The sequence below is a fragment of the Drosophila virilis genome, chromosome 3, assembly GCF_030788295.1.
Source record: "Drosophila virilis strain 15010-1051.87 chromosome 3, Dvir_AGI_RSII-ME, whole genome shotgun sequence".
NCBI lineage: Eukaryota > Metazoa > Arthropoda > Insecta > Diptera > Drosophilidae > Drosophila > Drosophila virilis.
Window position 1 is genome coordinate 23,217,089 of NC_091545.1, and position 15,388 is coordinate 23,232,476.

Below are 15,388 nucleotides of genomic sequence, written 5' to 3' on the forward strand. Positions count from 1 at the left end.
AATTGTTAACCATGGATAAATTATATATCAGGCTCAGTTAATAGTTAATTGAAAACATTTAACATAACTCAGTAGAATATCTTACGATCAAATATTCATTCGGCAGTATCAGCTATTGAATATATATTTCCAGTTATGCACTTAAATAATATTTACTATAATTGAATCGATTTCTATCGAGCTTATTAAACTCGTAATAAGTGCATGGGGCATGGGTTAAAATATGCATTAGTTTTAAATTGTAATTAAGTTGGATATTTCGCAAATATTGTTATATGAAAATGATTTTCATTTCAATTTATGAAATTTTGTTTTAATTGTTTACCGCAAATTCATTTGCATTGGAAATACTGACTGGTCTATAGCAAAATGGTTATATTTATTATTCAGCTCCTTGTTGAATTAAACCGCACAAAAACTTTACACGCAATCCCACAAAGCAATTGAAAATTCGATGACCATTCACCAAACGATTCCGAGCGAGCAGAACAAATAGCAAAAACAACAAAAAAAAAACAATTGCATTACAATTTAAAAACTTTTCGCATATCGTACAAAAACGACAAAAATCAGAGGCCCACACACTCCGATTCGTTGTTCCGCACGCTTTTTGTTAGCTTTTGTAAAACAACAACAAAAAAAAAGAGAAAAAAGTAAAAGTGCCAAATGGCTGACAGATAGAGATCTGGAGATGTGGAGCGGGCACCAGGGAAAACTAACAGAGAGCAAAGCAAATCAATCAAATCAAATCAATCAATTCAAAACATGTACAAAAGACAAACAAACAAATGCAAACACACACAGTTTGAGGCAGTTTAGCTTTGCTAAAAGTTCAATTGCCAATAGAGAAACAAAAAAAAAAAAAAAAGACGAAAAAAAATCCAAAGCCAGAGAAATATAATTGTGCATGTTGACCCATACGTATCGAGTATCTGGCATTAAGTTGTAGAACTGGCCATTTAGCTTTTAGCAAATTGCTGGCAATCCTTACACACACACACACCCAGATCCTTGCACAACCCTTAATTAGTTTCTGGCAAATTGATTCTGTTGAACCAACCACACGCTGGCAGTCAAAACAAACAATGGATTGCCTCAAATGCATATGTTAACAGCGGCCAACCAGTCAAGATGCCACAGCTGAATCTCTTGATTTTTTTGTGTTTTTATTAATTGAATGGGACGTGAGCTAGTCGCAAGGAGCCATTAAATTAGCAGCGGCAAATTACAAATTACGCATACGCCACATTAGCCCGGACGTCACAGCTCATTTTTGCAACTAGCTCTTGCCGCAAGTGCTGGCAGCCACCACAGAATTTTAACAGCATTACATAAAACACATCGACCCGACAACAATAATTCTTACTTCATAGTTGGTTGAGCAGAAAAAAAATCTCTCCATGTCGCTGGCAGGATTGCAATTACGTATGCATACACCACACACACACACACAGGGGAGAGACCCTATGTGATGTGGCATAGAAAATTTGCTTATGACGGCAGCCGACAACAACAGCAGAATAAATTGATAAGAACTGCGTAAGTGTTACAGTGGGCCACGCAGCTGCAATATATGCAAAAAAAAAAGGATGAAAAAAATGTGAAAAAATCTTCATGATTCATTGTCGTTTTAAAGGAGTAGAGTGGAAAACATTATGGCAAAAGAGAAAACAAGAGGAAATGAGGGGAACAGGATTTTAATTATTTGCACCAAATATGATGTAATATAAAACATAATCAAATCAAAAAGTAAAGAATGGAACTGAAAAGAATCGAATTATTAAAAGAGTTTTAAAATAATAGCTTATCTTGAGTGTTTGTAGTAAAAGTTTTCAAAATTATTTTATAATTTTATATTTAAGTAAAAAACAAAGTTAAATAAGAGTATTTCAATATTTCTAATTTAAATGTGGTTGCAGAGAATGAGTGCTTGCAATTCTAGAGTCGAAAGCAATGTCTGATGATTATACAACTAGGAAGTTCTTGAAACAGCGTGCAGACAACCTGCTCATTGGTAAATATCTTGTTGGTCGTTATAAATTGACCAGCTTAAAAACAATTATTTTTGTTTGGCTTTTTTTGTAAAACCGTTTTTAAGACTTGTTGAGTCTTATATAGAAAAGACTTTTAAGAACCCAATTAAGTTCTTCGAATTCAAGGAACATCAACTGTGTAGTACGAGACTCCACAGTTAACTGAATACACATATTGGAATATATAATTTTTTGAAATTATGTGGCCACAAATTCCGTATTGGATGCCTGCCAAGCGCATTTCTCGATATCGAAGCAAAACATTCTTGGCAAATGCGTTGCTCGGGAGTCTGCAACAATGTTCGATATGCTCAGATCAATGTAAAATGCATATTACAAACGCAAAAATGTGCATTCGAGTGCAGTTTTTGACTGACAGATGAGGGCGGATCTGTTTGCGAGTGTGTGTGTGTGTGTGTGTGTGTGTGTGTGTAGTTCTGTTAGCCAGTAGTTAACATGCCTGGTTTGCCTTCCTTGCCAATGATTTCCATGTTTATCCATTGCTCGTAGTCGTCGTCAATGTGACAGGTATGCACACCCCTAGTCTACCGGCTAACTGTCCATTCATGTGTCTCACACTCTCTCTCTCTCTTCCACGCTATATCCGTCTCACCTACTCCATATCAGTCTTGCTCTCGTCTCTAACTGACTGACGAACTGTCTGTCATTGCTGCGATTGTGCACAGAGTGCATCAATTTTTGAATAGCTTGGCCCGCATTAAAGGCCAATGCTTTTGCAGGACTGCAAATGCAAATTGCTGACACATTGAACATGGGAAAAGAATTGATTGACGTCAGCTCAAGGGGCAAATTTGCCAGCGATTAGTTGGTATTTTGGACTTAAATTGCTTGCCTTTGAGCTATTTTGCCAATTGTACAAATTGGCCAACTTTTTTTAAGGAAAAAGGGCGAAATGAGTACAAATAAATATTTTTTATTAGAATATTCAATTACAAAGATGGAGATTATTATAAGCATATATATATCCTTACTTGGCGAGGTTGGGAGACCAGGTTAAAAGGCAGATAGAAAGATTAATCTCAGCGTGTGTAAAGAGAAAGTGAGAGAATCGAAAAATTGAACTCCAGATCCATTCAACTTGGATTTGTTCCGCAATTTACATATGAAAAACCTTTTGGCAATTGCTACACTGCTGACACATCAATCGGATGCATTGTGTCAGTGGGAAAAGTTGCAGTCAGGAAAATTTTACACATGACTATGCAAGGCACGCCCCAAGACGCACACACACAGAGACCCGGCTCGAAGCCCGAGACGAGCATGGGCAAACACAAGCCTGTATGTGAAAGACAAACACAAACACACACGCATCAGGGCAAACAAATTTGCAAGTGTGCGAGTGTTGGCGTTGGTGTTGATCTATTGCTGTGCTTTATAATGCATTAAGCTCACATCAAGGCACACAAAAGTGCAAACTGCAAACTGCAAACTGCAAACTGCAAACTGCAAACTGCAAACTGCAAACTGTGAACTGTGCAAAGAGATAAAAGGCAAAGCCAAGCCGCCTCGGCTTGCAGCATTTCACTTGCCTTCACAATTCAAAAGCCTAGATTTGATATTGATATTTAATGAAAGCATATACGTTTAATTGTAAATGAAATTTGCGCTGCGAATGTTAAAATAGCAGCCAAAAACCGTGCACTAAAAGTCCAAAAACTGTATCCAAATAAACGTGTACGAAAGCCCCCGCGAAATGAAACCCATTGATTTGGCAATGTCGAACCTGGAATGAAAATTGGAATACTTCGAACTGTGCCTGGCCAGAGAATGGGAAACTGCGTATTGAAAACTGCGGGTATGTGAGCGTGTGTGGATAAGGTTCAAGTATTGCGCATTTTCATTTCGCTGGACTAGACTTTATTGAAACAGGTCGATGTTCATCTAGACGTGGAATAGGCATAGACCATAATGGGAATACTGCGATAGACCAGAATGGCGGCTGCGTTACACAAACGCGGATATGGGCAAAACCACAAGCGGAGACTTGAAGTGGGCGGAAATTGAAATACAACTGGCTCAGTATCACAAATGCTGCCAGCTGTCGCCTATGGTCCGATTGGGTTGCGGGCGTGGAATAGGAAAGTTAATCCATCGAATTCGAATGAGACCTAACTGAATGGTATCACAGTAGTGCAGTCGGGAGTAGAGACTCGACAGATGCCGCTGCTTCAATTCTCTTTTCGAACCAGACAGAAATCTGCCTTTCGGTCCGGGCTTGGCACATTCTTGAAACCAGGTTGTAGTTCTTACTTTAATTTATATTAATGATTGGGCTAGATTTGTTCTGTTACCCAAAATAGGATATACTTGGAACCCAAGCTATTTACGCTTGGCTCTCATGTTTATTATCAATTAGATTATATTTAAACAGTTGTTTAATTTGGTTTGGGTTTTAGTTCGAATGTGTTTTGGGTAACTGGTTCATATTAATATCGATTCAATTTCAAATACGGCTTACAGCAAGGTTTTTCCTTAAGCAAATTAAGTTACGAAATTTGCACTACCCTCCATTTAATTTAAATGAATATTTTAATAACTGCAAAACTTTTTGGTTCGTCTCGTTGCAATGCTCAAAACCTCCTCATTAAAGACCTGTCGTGGGATAACTTCCCCGGCTCTAAATTTGATCGTTAGTTTTAATACATCTCACTTATTTAGCCTAACCTGCACGAATCACGCATATTCAACTGCGTCTAAGAATCCCTTTCACCTGGTCGAACTACTTCTCGTGCCATTTAATTTTAGCCACAAGCCTAGGACTATTAAATATGTAAGGACTTCTGTGTATCTTTGGGAAAGAGGCGCAAGCGAGCCTTTATTAATGGGCCAATTTGGGCTGCTAAAAATAAAACACGGGCAAAGTTGTTTTGCCACTTAATGTTTGTATATGGTTTGTAAATAAAACAAGAGGGAAAATTCGACAAGTGTCTTAACAAATTCCGTTAATTGGCATTTGGCGTCTTTTCCCATTTGCTTGTTTTCCTCCTCGTTATTGCTTGTCGGGTAACATTTTGATTGATTCCCTTGTTGCTCTCTTATTTGCTGTTTTATTATTTATCCTCTCAAGTTATACACTTTCATTGTTATATCTAATATACCAAAGAATAGTCGGTTTATAATTTGCCTAACATTTTTTATTAAAATAAGTCAGCTGCCCCTTTTAGCTTGGAAAAGCCTGCGAGAGATGGCTAAAAGGTTGGTTCAAAAAGGGTAAAAGGGGTATAATGTATTTGTGCAACTGATTGTAACAGGCAGAAGCAAGCATCTCCGGTCTCATAAGGTATATATATTCTTGATTTGCAATAAACGAAAGTATCTCAGACCTATAAGAGCTACAAACTTGAAGGTATGTCCTCGTAGTGCACACGGAGTGCGAAATTTCAAAGTCTGCTAAATTATTAAAATTTGACATTTTATGTAATTAATTAATAATTAGGCGCTGCTTTAAAGCTGTCACAAATCTTATTACAAAGACAAATTAGAGAACTAGAAATTATAATAGAAGACGAACAAACAGGCTAACCACGTTTCTAGTAGAGCAAAAACTTGGCAAGTTTTGCTAATGACAGCTCAGCCAAAAAACCAAGTCTTATATCTGTGTGATTGCGTGTTTATCTGTGTGTGGGTGTGAGGGTATGTGTGTGTGTGTGTGGGAGTGTGTACGTGTGAATATTATCATGCCATATCACACAGAGCAAGGTCATACCATGAAAACTTTTGCATAGATATGAATGTATGCAAAACTAAACTGAAAAGAAATGTGCAAAGCATTTGCGAAAGGAAAACTCAAGGCAACTAAGCCAAAGCTTTTCATGGCACACACACACACACAACATATAAAACCAAGTGTGTGTGTGTGTTTGTGTTTGTGTGTGTGCGCGTTGTAATCATAAACGCTCTCTAATCAGCTTATTGCTAAGCGTCCAGTCCGCAGCAGAGTTAAGTGTTGAGCTCTGCATTTATTCAATTATTGTGGCTAATCAGCTTAGCAGACGGTCTCTCTAGAGTTTGCACCCTCCGTGATCTGGTCACACTGCGCAGCTCAGAAAAAGCGATTGCAAAACTTTTTGACTAATTCATGTTACGAAAAACCAAATAATAAAAAACTTCGCAAACAAAAATCAAGGTGAGCTTCAGGTTCATGTGCGGAAAAGCCTCTGAAGCCGCCAACAAAAAATTCACACCCAAAAAAAAAAAAAAAAAAACGGCATGAAATACGAGGCAAACAGTTTTTGGCCTGAATGAAAATGTTTTTCCTGAACATTTTATTTTTTCTTATTTTTTGGTCGCGTGCGCGCAGTTTATGAGCCGGTTATTTTGATTAATGTTTTTTTCTCCTTTTTGTTTAGCTGCGAATGCTGCAGCTTCATGTGGCAAGAAGCAAATGCTGCTGCAATTGCTGTTGGCACGAGGCAAGAGGCTAAGCGGATAAATGTGTCAAGCGTTGAAGGCGGCAAAAATACGGCGTAACAATTATGTGCAATTTATGGACTCGCACAAGATTAGCCCAAGATTTGAAGGCTAAAAGACACGATAACTGGTTGCCAGCAGCTTGTGTGTCCGCTCTGCAAGATAACATACTTCTTATGTCAAATTGATAGACTTGTGAATTGTGCCAAGAAATGTGGAACGCATTGATGACTTCTGCGAGTGACTTCAGTAGCAACAGCCGAGTAGATTTATCCAGTCGATAGAGGCAGTCAGCAAAATATTTTTGTATACCCTGAAGGTTATAATGGTTTTGTGGTAATGTATTTAACAGGCAAAAGAAAGTCTTTCCGACCCCATCAAATATACATATTCTTGGTCAGCATCAATAGCCGAGTCGATCCAGCCATGTCCGTCCATCCGTCCGTATATATGTATGAGCGCATCGATCCCAGAACTAATAAGAGCTAGAGACTTAACGGGCGATTGATAAAAATCTTGTTTTTGAGCAAATCTCTTAAATGTAAAGAAACCTAGAGTCATGACACTTGACATACTTCTAGAATAGTATACACAGATCAAGGTTCTCTTATTTGATCAAAATCAAAAAGTAAATCATCTGGAACTGCCCACCATTTGCGTGTGGCATTGTTGTCTGGTAAAAGAAGGTTCAGGGTATTCCCTAGAGCTCCCGACTAAAGCATTCTTATTTGTTTTCTATTATTTAATAATTGAAGTATAGGAAATAGTTACAATTCATCTGACTTTTTTAAGTAGCCGTGGATTGCTTGGTCTCTTTTGCCAAAAAGAATACAAACTTGCTTTGAATTTGATTCGAACCAGCATCCTGGCTAACGATAACTGCAGCAACTTAACGACCCAGATTATTATTGCCAATATTAACTCAGCTGTCGAACACATCCTTTCCTTCTTCTGTATCTGGTTTAGTTGACATGAAATCCTTGAGGTCAGCCACATAATCGAGTAGTAGCTGTCATATCATGTTTTATTAGAATTTTGTCGAGCGTATCTCAAGTAAATGTAGCTCGCGGTGTATTATTTTACAGCTGTCATTTTACTTTGGCTGGCATTTTTAATTAGTTAGCTTCCTTTTATTTAACGGCCAATGCGAAAAATTGTCAACTACTAAATTGTTAATGGCTTTCTGACAAGACCCTCATCCGGAATGTCCACAAGACCTTTTTTCTTTTTTGATTTGGTTTTGCATTGTTTCACATAGCGTCGAATGATATTGAACCTTTTTTGCTCATTAAAGTGTTTTGGGCACTTTGTGCTATACTTTTTCTACCTCCTCCTATTTTGCATGTTTGCAGAAAAACTTGTAAGTAATTTGTAAGTGACATGAGTTTTGATTGTCTTCTTTGACGGTTTAAAATCGATGCAAAATTGTAATTTAAGGAAACTTGAATAAATACGTTTCATAAAAAGTAATATACATAACTCTTAAGCCCATATTGAATTTAAGAAATATTTCTGACATGAATCTAATAAAGCATGTGTGGTAAAGATATGACATTTTATAAGAATCGATTAAGTAAAGTTTATAGTGTAGATCAGCATCAACAACCGATGTAGCCACGTTTGCCTGTCCTTCATCTGTGTCTATGGGAACTAGTCCTTGGGTTTTAAATCATCTTGAAACTTTGCCAGTCTGATCGAATGGGGCCACTATCACTATCATATGGCTGCCACAGAAAGATAGGTAATTTTTATAGTAAAATATTATATTTTCCAAGATATTTTGATCCAACTCAGCTTCACTCTTCTTATATATTTGTAAAAGGGAAATTCGGCCTTCCAAAGATATATTTTCCCATGAAATGTTCTGATTTGCTTTCGGGCTAGTTCAGTTGATTTGTTTTAAGATTACAGTACATTGTAAAATTCAAGTTAAAGAAATATCTCTCTATCTAGCAAAATCTAACTTTCTGATTTGGTAATCTTTCTTAAACATAATAATATATGTGTGTCAATAAGATAAAATTGCATTTTTAACCAAAAACTTAATTTTGCTTGTGCTTGCAGCAAACAAATAATAAAATAAAATAAGAAAATAGCAGAAAGCAGCACAGAGAACGCATATAAGGAACAAACGGAGCAGGACGAAGCACAAGAAGGCGAGAAGGCAGCTGGGTGGCAGCGATAGCAGAATGTCAAAATGCCATCGGCAGATCAAATCTTGTTCATAAATGTCACCACAACGGTGGCCGCGGCAGCGCTGACAGCTGCTGCAGCCGTCAACAGCACGCCAGAGGCATCCACAGCGGCAGCAGCAGCAAAGGCGGCATCGGCGCCAGCAACGGGCAACGGACGCAGTGCAGCCACAGTGGACACAGCAGCGGCAGCGGCATCCACAACAACAGCCGCCCTGGCGGCCAATTTATCGGGCTCGCTGGTGGACAGCCTGACAACGGCAACTGCCACAGCGACGGCAACGGCGACGGCGACAGCTGCAACAATTGTGGAGACAACGCATGAATGTGGCGCCCTGGCGGCGGAGGAGCTGCAAGGCAGCTTTCTGGGCGTGCAGCTGGCGGTGCCAGAATGGGAGGCGCTGCTCACCGCACTGGTGCTCTCCATCATCATAGTGCTGACCATTATTGGCAACATTCTGGTCATACTGAGCGTCTTCACCTACAAGCCGCTGCGCATTGTCCAGAACTTTTTCATTGTCTCGCTGGCCGTGGCGGATTTAACGGTGGCTCTGCTGGTGCTGCCATTCAATGTGGCCTACTCCATACTGGGTCGCTGGGAGTTTGGCATACATTTGTGCAAGCTTTGGCTAACCTGCGATGTGCTCTGCTGCACCTCATCCATATTGAATCTGTGCGCCATTGCACTGGATCGCTATTGGGCCATCACCGATCCGATTAACTATGCCCAGAAGCGGACGGTGGGTCGTGTCCTGCTGCTAATCTCGGGGGTGTGGCTGCTGTCGCTGCTGATTAGCAGCCCACCGCTAATTGGCTGGAACGATTGGCCGGATGAGTTTACCAGCGCCACGCCCTGTGAGCTAACCTCGCAGCGCGGCTATGTCATCTACTCATCGCTGGGCTCGTTCTTCATACCGCTGATCATCATGACCATTGTGTACATCGAGATCTTTGTGGCCACGCGACGCCGTCTGCGTGAGCGCGCCAAGGCGAACAAATTAAACACCATCGCATTGAAGTCCACAGAGCTGGAGGCCATCAATACTAGCGGTGCGGCGGCAGCAGGTGGCAGCTCGACCAGCTCCAAGGCGCGCGCCTTGGGCAGCCTGTGCAGCAGTTGGCTCTGCTGTGGACGGGATCGCGCCAACTTTGCCACGCCCATGATACACAACGATCAGGAGAGCCTCAGCAGCGAGACACACGCACAGCCCGAGCCGAACAAGGAGCAACAGCAGCAGCAGCAGCAGCAACAGCAGCAGCATGTTGTCGTGCTGGTCAAAAAGTCGCGTCGTGCCAAGATCAAGGACTCCATTAAGCACGGCAAGGGGCGCAGTGGTCGTCGTTCTCAGTCATCCTCGTCGACGTGCGAGCCGCACGGGGAGCAACAGTTGCTGCCACAAGCCAACAGCAACAATGCCAGCAACGCCGCCAAATCGGATCCAGAGATAAGCACAGAGAGCGGCAGCGATCCCAAAGGTTGCATACAGGTTAGTTATTCTGATCTATATATAAAGCTGTTTTTTCTGATTGTTCGAATGAAAGTCCAACTGACTGACTGACTGGTGATTGGGAAATTCCAGCAGCAAGTTTGAGAACTTTAGGAAAGTTTATTGTTATCTTACAAACGGTTTTTAGCTGCTTTTCCCAGATCTTTGTTCAAATCCATTTAAAAGGTGTTTCACACCTTCCGGCAAGTCCACTACCCCTTGTCGGAATTGGGAGTTAAGATACTATCTGTGACATTTCTAGTTCAAAAGCATTTCCAAGAATCTTTATGAAATTTGATTTCACAACTTTTTCTTAATAAACAAATTTTTGTTAAACGAAAGATCGATCATATTTCTGAAATATTTACTGAAATATGGAAAATAAGTTTTTCTGATATGTAGAAAAACATTTTTTGAGTGCATTAACTAACATTTGACGAAAATGGACTAAGTCCGATCAAAGCTTATAGTCTAAATGACAACACATTTTTCCACAGAACACATATATATCTATAAGAATGTTAATTGGCATGTCTTGTGCCAAGAATGAACTTAAATACCACCATAAATATTTAAATTAAATTGCTCAGGTTTGCGTGACCCAGGCCGAGGAGCAAACCTCGCTGAAGCTAACACCACCACAGTCGTCGTCGACAGGCGCAACGGCTGCTGCCCCGGCGCTGCAGAAGAAGCCGAGCACCGTTAATCAGTTCATCGAGGAGAAGCAGAAGATCTCGCTGTCCAAGGAGCGGCGAGCGGCCCGCACACTGGGCATCATCATGGGCGTCTTTGTCATCTGCTGGCTGCCATTCTTTCTGATGTACGTGATCTTGCCATTCTGCCAGAGCTGTTGTCCCACAAACAAGTTCAAGAACTTCATCACCTGGCTGGGTTATATTAACTCTGGCCTGAATCCGGTCATCTATACGATATTCAACTTGGACTATAGACGCGCATTCAAAAGACTGTTGGGCATCAACTGATACGCTGATCTTGGCAAATCTAGGCGGCAGCAGCAGCAGCAAAGGGAGAGCGTTAGTCAAAGTTTGTGCCAAAAGTTAATCTGATTTGGGATGATGTGGAAACACCTGACGAAATACTAAAAAAAAAAAACGATATGGTTTCACTCATTTGTATAAAGATCTCGAGTTTTCATCTAAACTAATATGCAATTTATAAATATATTGACAATTTTAAGCAATTTCTAAAAGCTACGTGTTAAAATAGTTTTCTTAGACTTTAACTATTTATTTGTGTTAAGAGCTTCTCGTTAATTATTTATTTATATGTCGAGCGACTCTCGCTTAAAATAAGTCTCTTACTTTTGTCAGGTGTTTCTGCCATTGGATGGGGCATACCTGGCCGTAATTAGATAAATCTAAACTGTTAAATATACTCATCAAATAAATATAAAATGACAAATTTGCTTAGATAAGAAATTAAATAAAAATATAAAAAAAAAACAACAGCATCAAAGTTAGAGCAAAACAAAAATACAGCATCCAAAAATATTAATATTAAAACGTAAAATACGTAAATAAAATAAATAAAAAATGAAAACCAAAAATGAAAATCGAATTGAATTTAAATAAATGTTTAGGCACAAGTTTGTTGCAGACTTTCATGTTTCACTTTTCAACGCATAAACTAATTATATAGAAAATACGTAAATAAAATATAAACTAATATAAATAATGGTTAGTTAAATGCGCGCGCTCAACTTTAAGAAACTTCCAACAGCTGTTTTCTTAGGCATTACTTTAAATACTTGTATTAAATTTTAGGTAGATGAATTAATTACAAATAATCGAACTTGTTGTTAATGTATGTATACTTTGAGGTACGCTTAAAAAGATTTGTTAAATAAGTTAATTATACGTAAATTATTTTCATGGCTGAGCATCAAATGTGTTGAGTGTGCAAAGGCACAGCTATAAGCTTAAATACCTAATAATAATTCACAGAAAACAAAAATCAAATAAGTAAAATATACAAAACAAAAATTTAAATGTATTATTGCATTGTGCAATAGAGTTATAAAATATATATACTTACATATATATATATATAAATCGGTGTATAAAATCAAAAGAATTTTGATGATGTACGTTAATTTCACTAATTAAATTGTTTAATTAGCAAATGCAAAATGAAACAAAGCAAATGAACAAAAAGACAGATTCGAATAAAAGTTATGACAGATAATTAAAATACATTCCCTTTGTTTGTAAATTGAAACTCTGAATTTCGACCTTATTTATCGATTTTAGACCAATAGCAATTAAATTTAAGTGAGAGTAAAATCGCATTAGGGTCTGCCACTACGTTTCTATTTCAAATTTACATAATGTGTAACGGCTTAAATTTAAAACCAGCCAGTGCTGTGAAATATATACCAATGGCTCTAATGCTTGCACTGTGTGACCCTTATGTATATTAAATAAATAACCTGTTGCTTAACATATGACCGGTTCAGCGTTTTGCAGCCCAATAACCTTTACAGTGGCTGCCATTAACATATTCGCTTGGTTTAACAGCAGTCACCATAATGTTCACTAACAGTTTCTGGTATTTCTTAGTGAGAGTGCTGACAGAAGCTGCCTGCTATGATTCGACTTAAGGCGCTCACTACTCAAATGTGTATTAACAGCTCTGTTAAATACATCAGCAGTGCAGTATTTTCTGATAATAACCAAATAGTATTTTGGGGCTATTAACATTACATTTCGAGCATTTACCGCTGTTTACCAAAAATTTATTAGTCATATAATTTTATATTTAGTTGCAGTCATAAGTGAAAACTAAAGTTATATTAATATATTAAATCGTGCGCTTCATTAGCAAATAACAACACTAAAATGCAGGTAAGTCAAAAGCACCTACACAACGCTTATTCATCATCATTGGTTCATTTTTCATTGCTTATTTCTGTATGTATATATGTAAATATCTTTAAGCATGTGCATTCTTTTATATCCATATTTGGTAAAAACACATCCAAAATGAAACGCACGAGTGCGCCGACCATTTTCTGAATGGAAACTTAATTAAATAGTATTTGCTATAGGACCCCAACGAAGATACCGAGTGGAACGATGTGCTGCGCGCAAAGGGAATCATCGGGCCAAGGCAAAAGGAGGCTGAAATCACAGAAGATCAAATTCAGGCAATGATGAATGACGTCATCCAGCGACGCACAGATCTGCCGCCCCAGGAGGGACAGCGCGACAAACGCATCGATGACATGTCGCTGGATGAGCTGGACGAACTAGAGGATTCTGAGGACGAGGCAGTGCTGGAACAGTATCGCCAACGACGCATCGCCGAGATGCGAGCAATAGCCGAAAAGGCGCGTTTCGGCAGCGTGCGTGAAATATCCGGGCAGGAGTACGTCAACGAGGTGACCAAAGCCGGCGAAGGCATCTGGGTGGTGCTGCATCTGTACGCCAACGGCGTACCCCTCTGCGCCCTCATACACCATCACATGCAACAGCTGGCTGTGCGCTTTCCGCAGACGAAATTCCTGCGCTCCATAGCCACCACGTGCATACCAAATTTTCCTGAAAAGAACCTGCCCACAATTTTCATATACCACGAGGGTGCGATGCGCAAACAGTTCATTGGGCCGCTGGAGCTGCGCGGCGATAAACTGACGCTCGATGAGCTGGAGTATATGTTGGGCCAAGTCGGTGCAGTGCCTACTGAAATTAAAGAGGATCCCAGGCCCCAAATCAAGGACAAAATGCTGGCCGACTTGGAAGACAAGAGCGCCGACTTCTACTAAATCTCATTTTAAGATCACGTGTTCGTTAATTAACCATTTCATGTTGCAGTACAACAATCTGGGAATTTATCTTCAGACGGTCTGTGCATATTTGTTAACAAATTAAAAACAATTTTTACTGCCAGGATTCACTTGTTATGCGATTTCACACTGCTCGTCGAGGACTTATTTGTGCCCTTTGGCTTGCTGCGAAATATATTTGGATCCAGGATATTGTACGGATGCTCGCAGGCGGGATTTATGATGCGTCCGCGCCGCAACTCGTGCTTCTCCAGCAGGTGCGGAGCTAGCAGCAGAAACAGCTGCTCCGTCCACGAGGGCAAGCCAAAGCTGGAGAAGCACAGCTCCCAGTAGGGCAGGCCCAAATGCGCTATGGCCATGCGCAAATACTCGCTAAACGTCTCGGCCAGAAACTGCCAACTAAGGGTGCTTAGCTCGAGCAAATAGAACCTGGGACTGTTCGAACTGGTGGAATCGTACAACATGCACACCTGCAAATTAGAATACCATACATGTACATACACATACTAGTTGCAGTTTTACAGGACGTCTCACCTTGGCCAGTTCATTTATGTTGTTGATTTCGAATATCTTGGTCTTGGCCGTAATGATAGGCGTGGCGTTATCCCATTTGTCCTTGGCAGCAACAGTTGGTCCACTGGCAATCGCAGTCGCAGAGCCGGAGCTGTTTACCGAGTGCGTGTTCTCGATATTCTCGCGCAACAGCGTCACCTGCAGCAGGTGCGGAAAGTGTATATAGCCCACGCGGCGCACGTCATTAGCTGATGGCAAGCGTATGATGGATTTATGGAGAAACCATATAACTCACTAAACTTACGCGCATATTGATAGCTCCAGTTGAGCACAAAGCCATCCGTAGACAAGTAAAACTTTTTCATATCCTCGGGCAGATAGACACAGTGCCGCTGCTCCCAATTTATCACCTGGCAGGGATTCAGCGGCTGACGACGCTCGAGATTAACATTGCAGACTCGCGGCACACTTGCTATTGTTTGGAATTTGGAATGGATTCGATAAGTCAAGTGGCCCGGCTAAAGCACACTACTCACATAGAGTTTTGATGAGGCCCAAGGTCAGATTTTCGTAGAATGCATCTTCCGGTGAGAGTTTCTTGTTCATTTTTAAATGTTATTCTTGTCGTTTTGAAATATTTTAAAGACTTGTTTGACGACGACAAGTTGGGGTAGTAAACAATTCGGTCCTGGCACTGGTTGTTCTGGTAACGGCTGCGATAACAGCTGGAAAGGCTGACTTGTTATATACTTCTCAGTCAGTTGAAGGCAGGAATAGGTTTCTTTTGGATTGTCAATTGGTTGAAATCGATTTTATTTTTTTTGTCTTTGTAGATATCGCATCGAAACATAAGCACTAGTGTACAGTTTAATGTACTTTATAGAATTTGGTTAAAATTGATCAATATTGGACTACTACTTTATCAAA

The 15,388-nt window shown here is 40.0% G+C and overlaps 3 protein-coding genes across 5 annotated transcripts in view; 2 read left to right on the forward strand and 1 right to left on the reverse strand.

Annotated features, from left to right (window-relative positions):
• The window catches only part of Oct-TyrR (Octopamine-Tyramine receptor), a 97,476-nt gene extending 84,876 nt beyond the window's left edge, over nt 1–12,600 (forward strand). For all 3 annotated transcript variants that reach the window (XM_032434727.2, XM_032434726.2, XM_070207943.1), the window contains 2 exons: nt 8,529–10,143; nt 10,734–12,600. In XM_032434727.2, the coding sequence (XP_032290618.1) occupies nt 8,662–10,143; nt 10,734–11,126 (1,875 nt within the window). In that variant the 5' untranslated portion in view covers nt 8,529–8,661 and the 3' untranslated portion in view covers nt 11,127–12,600. The remainder of the gene's footprint in view (nt 1–8,528; nt 10,144–10,733) is intronic.
• A 248-nt stretch (nt 12,601–12,848) lies between these two features.
• Nucleotides 12,849–14,054, forward strand: viaf (viral IAP-associated factor). Its single transcript, XM_002048286.4, has 2 exons — nt 12,849–13,007; nt 13,211–14,054. Exons 1-2 carry the CDS (start codon nt 13,002–13,004, stop codon nt 13,925–13,927), a joined length of 723 nt encoding a protein of 240 aa, XP_002048322.1. The 5' UTR covers nt 12,849–13,001; the 3' UTR covers nt 13,928–14,054.
• On the reverse strand, nt 13,949–15,373 carry LOC6623983 (tubulin polyglutamylase complex subunit 2). Its single transcript, XM_002048287.4, has 4 exons — nt 14,998–15,373; nt 14,766–14,933; nt 14,483–14,709; nt 13,949–14,418 (listed from the first exon to the last, which is right to left on the reverse strand). Exons 1-4 carry the CDS (start codon nt 15,065–15,067, stop codon nt 14,056–14,058), a joined length of 828 nt encoding a protein of 275 aa, XP_002048323.1. The 5' UTR covers nt 15,068–15,373; the 3' UTR covers nt 13,949–14,055.
• Between the last annotated feature and the right edge of the window lie 15 nt (nt 15,374–15,388).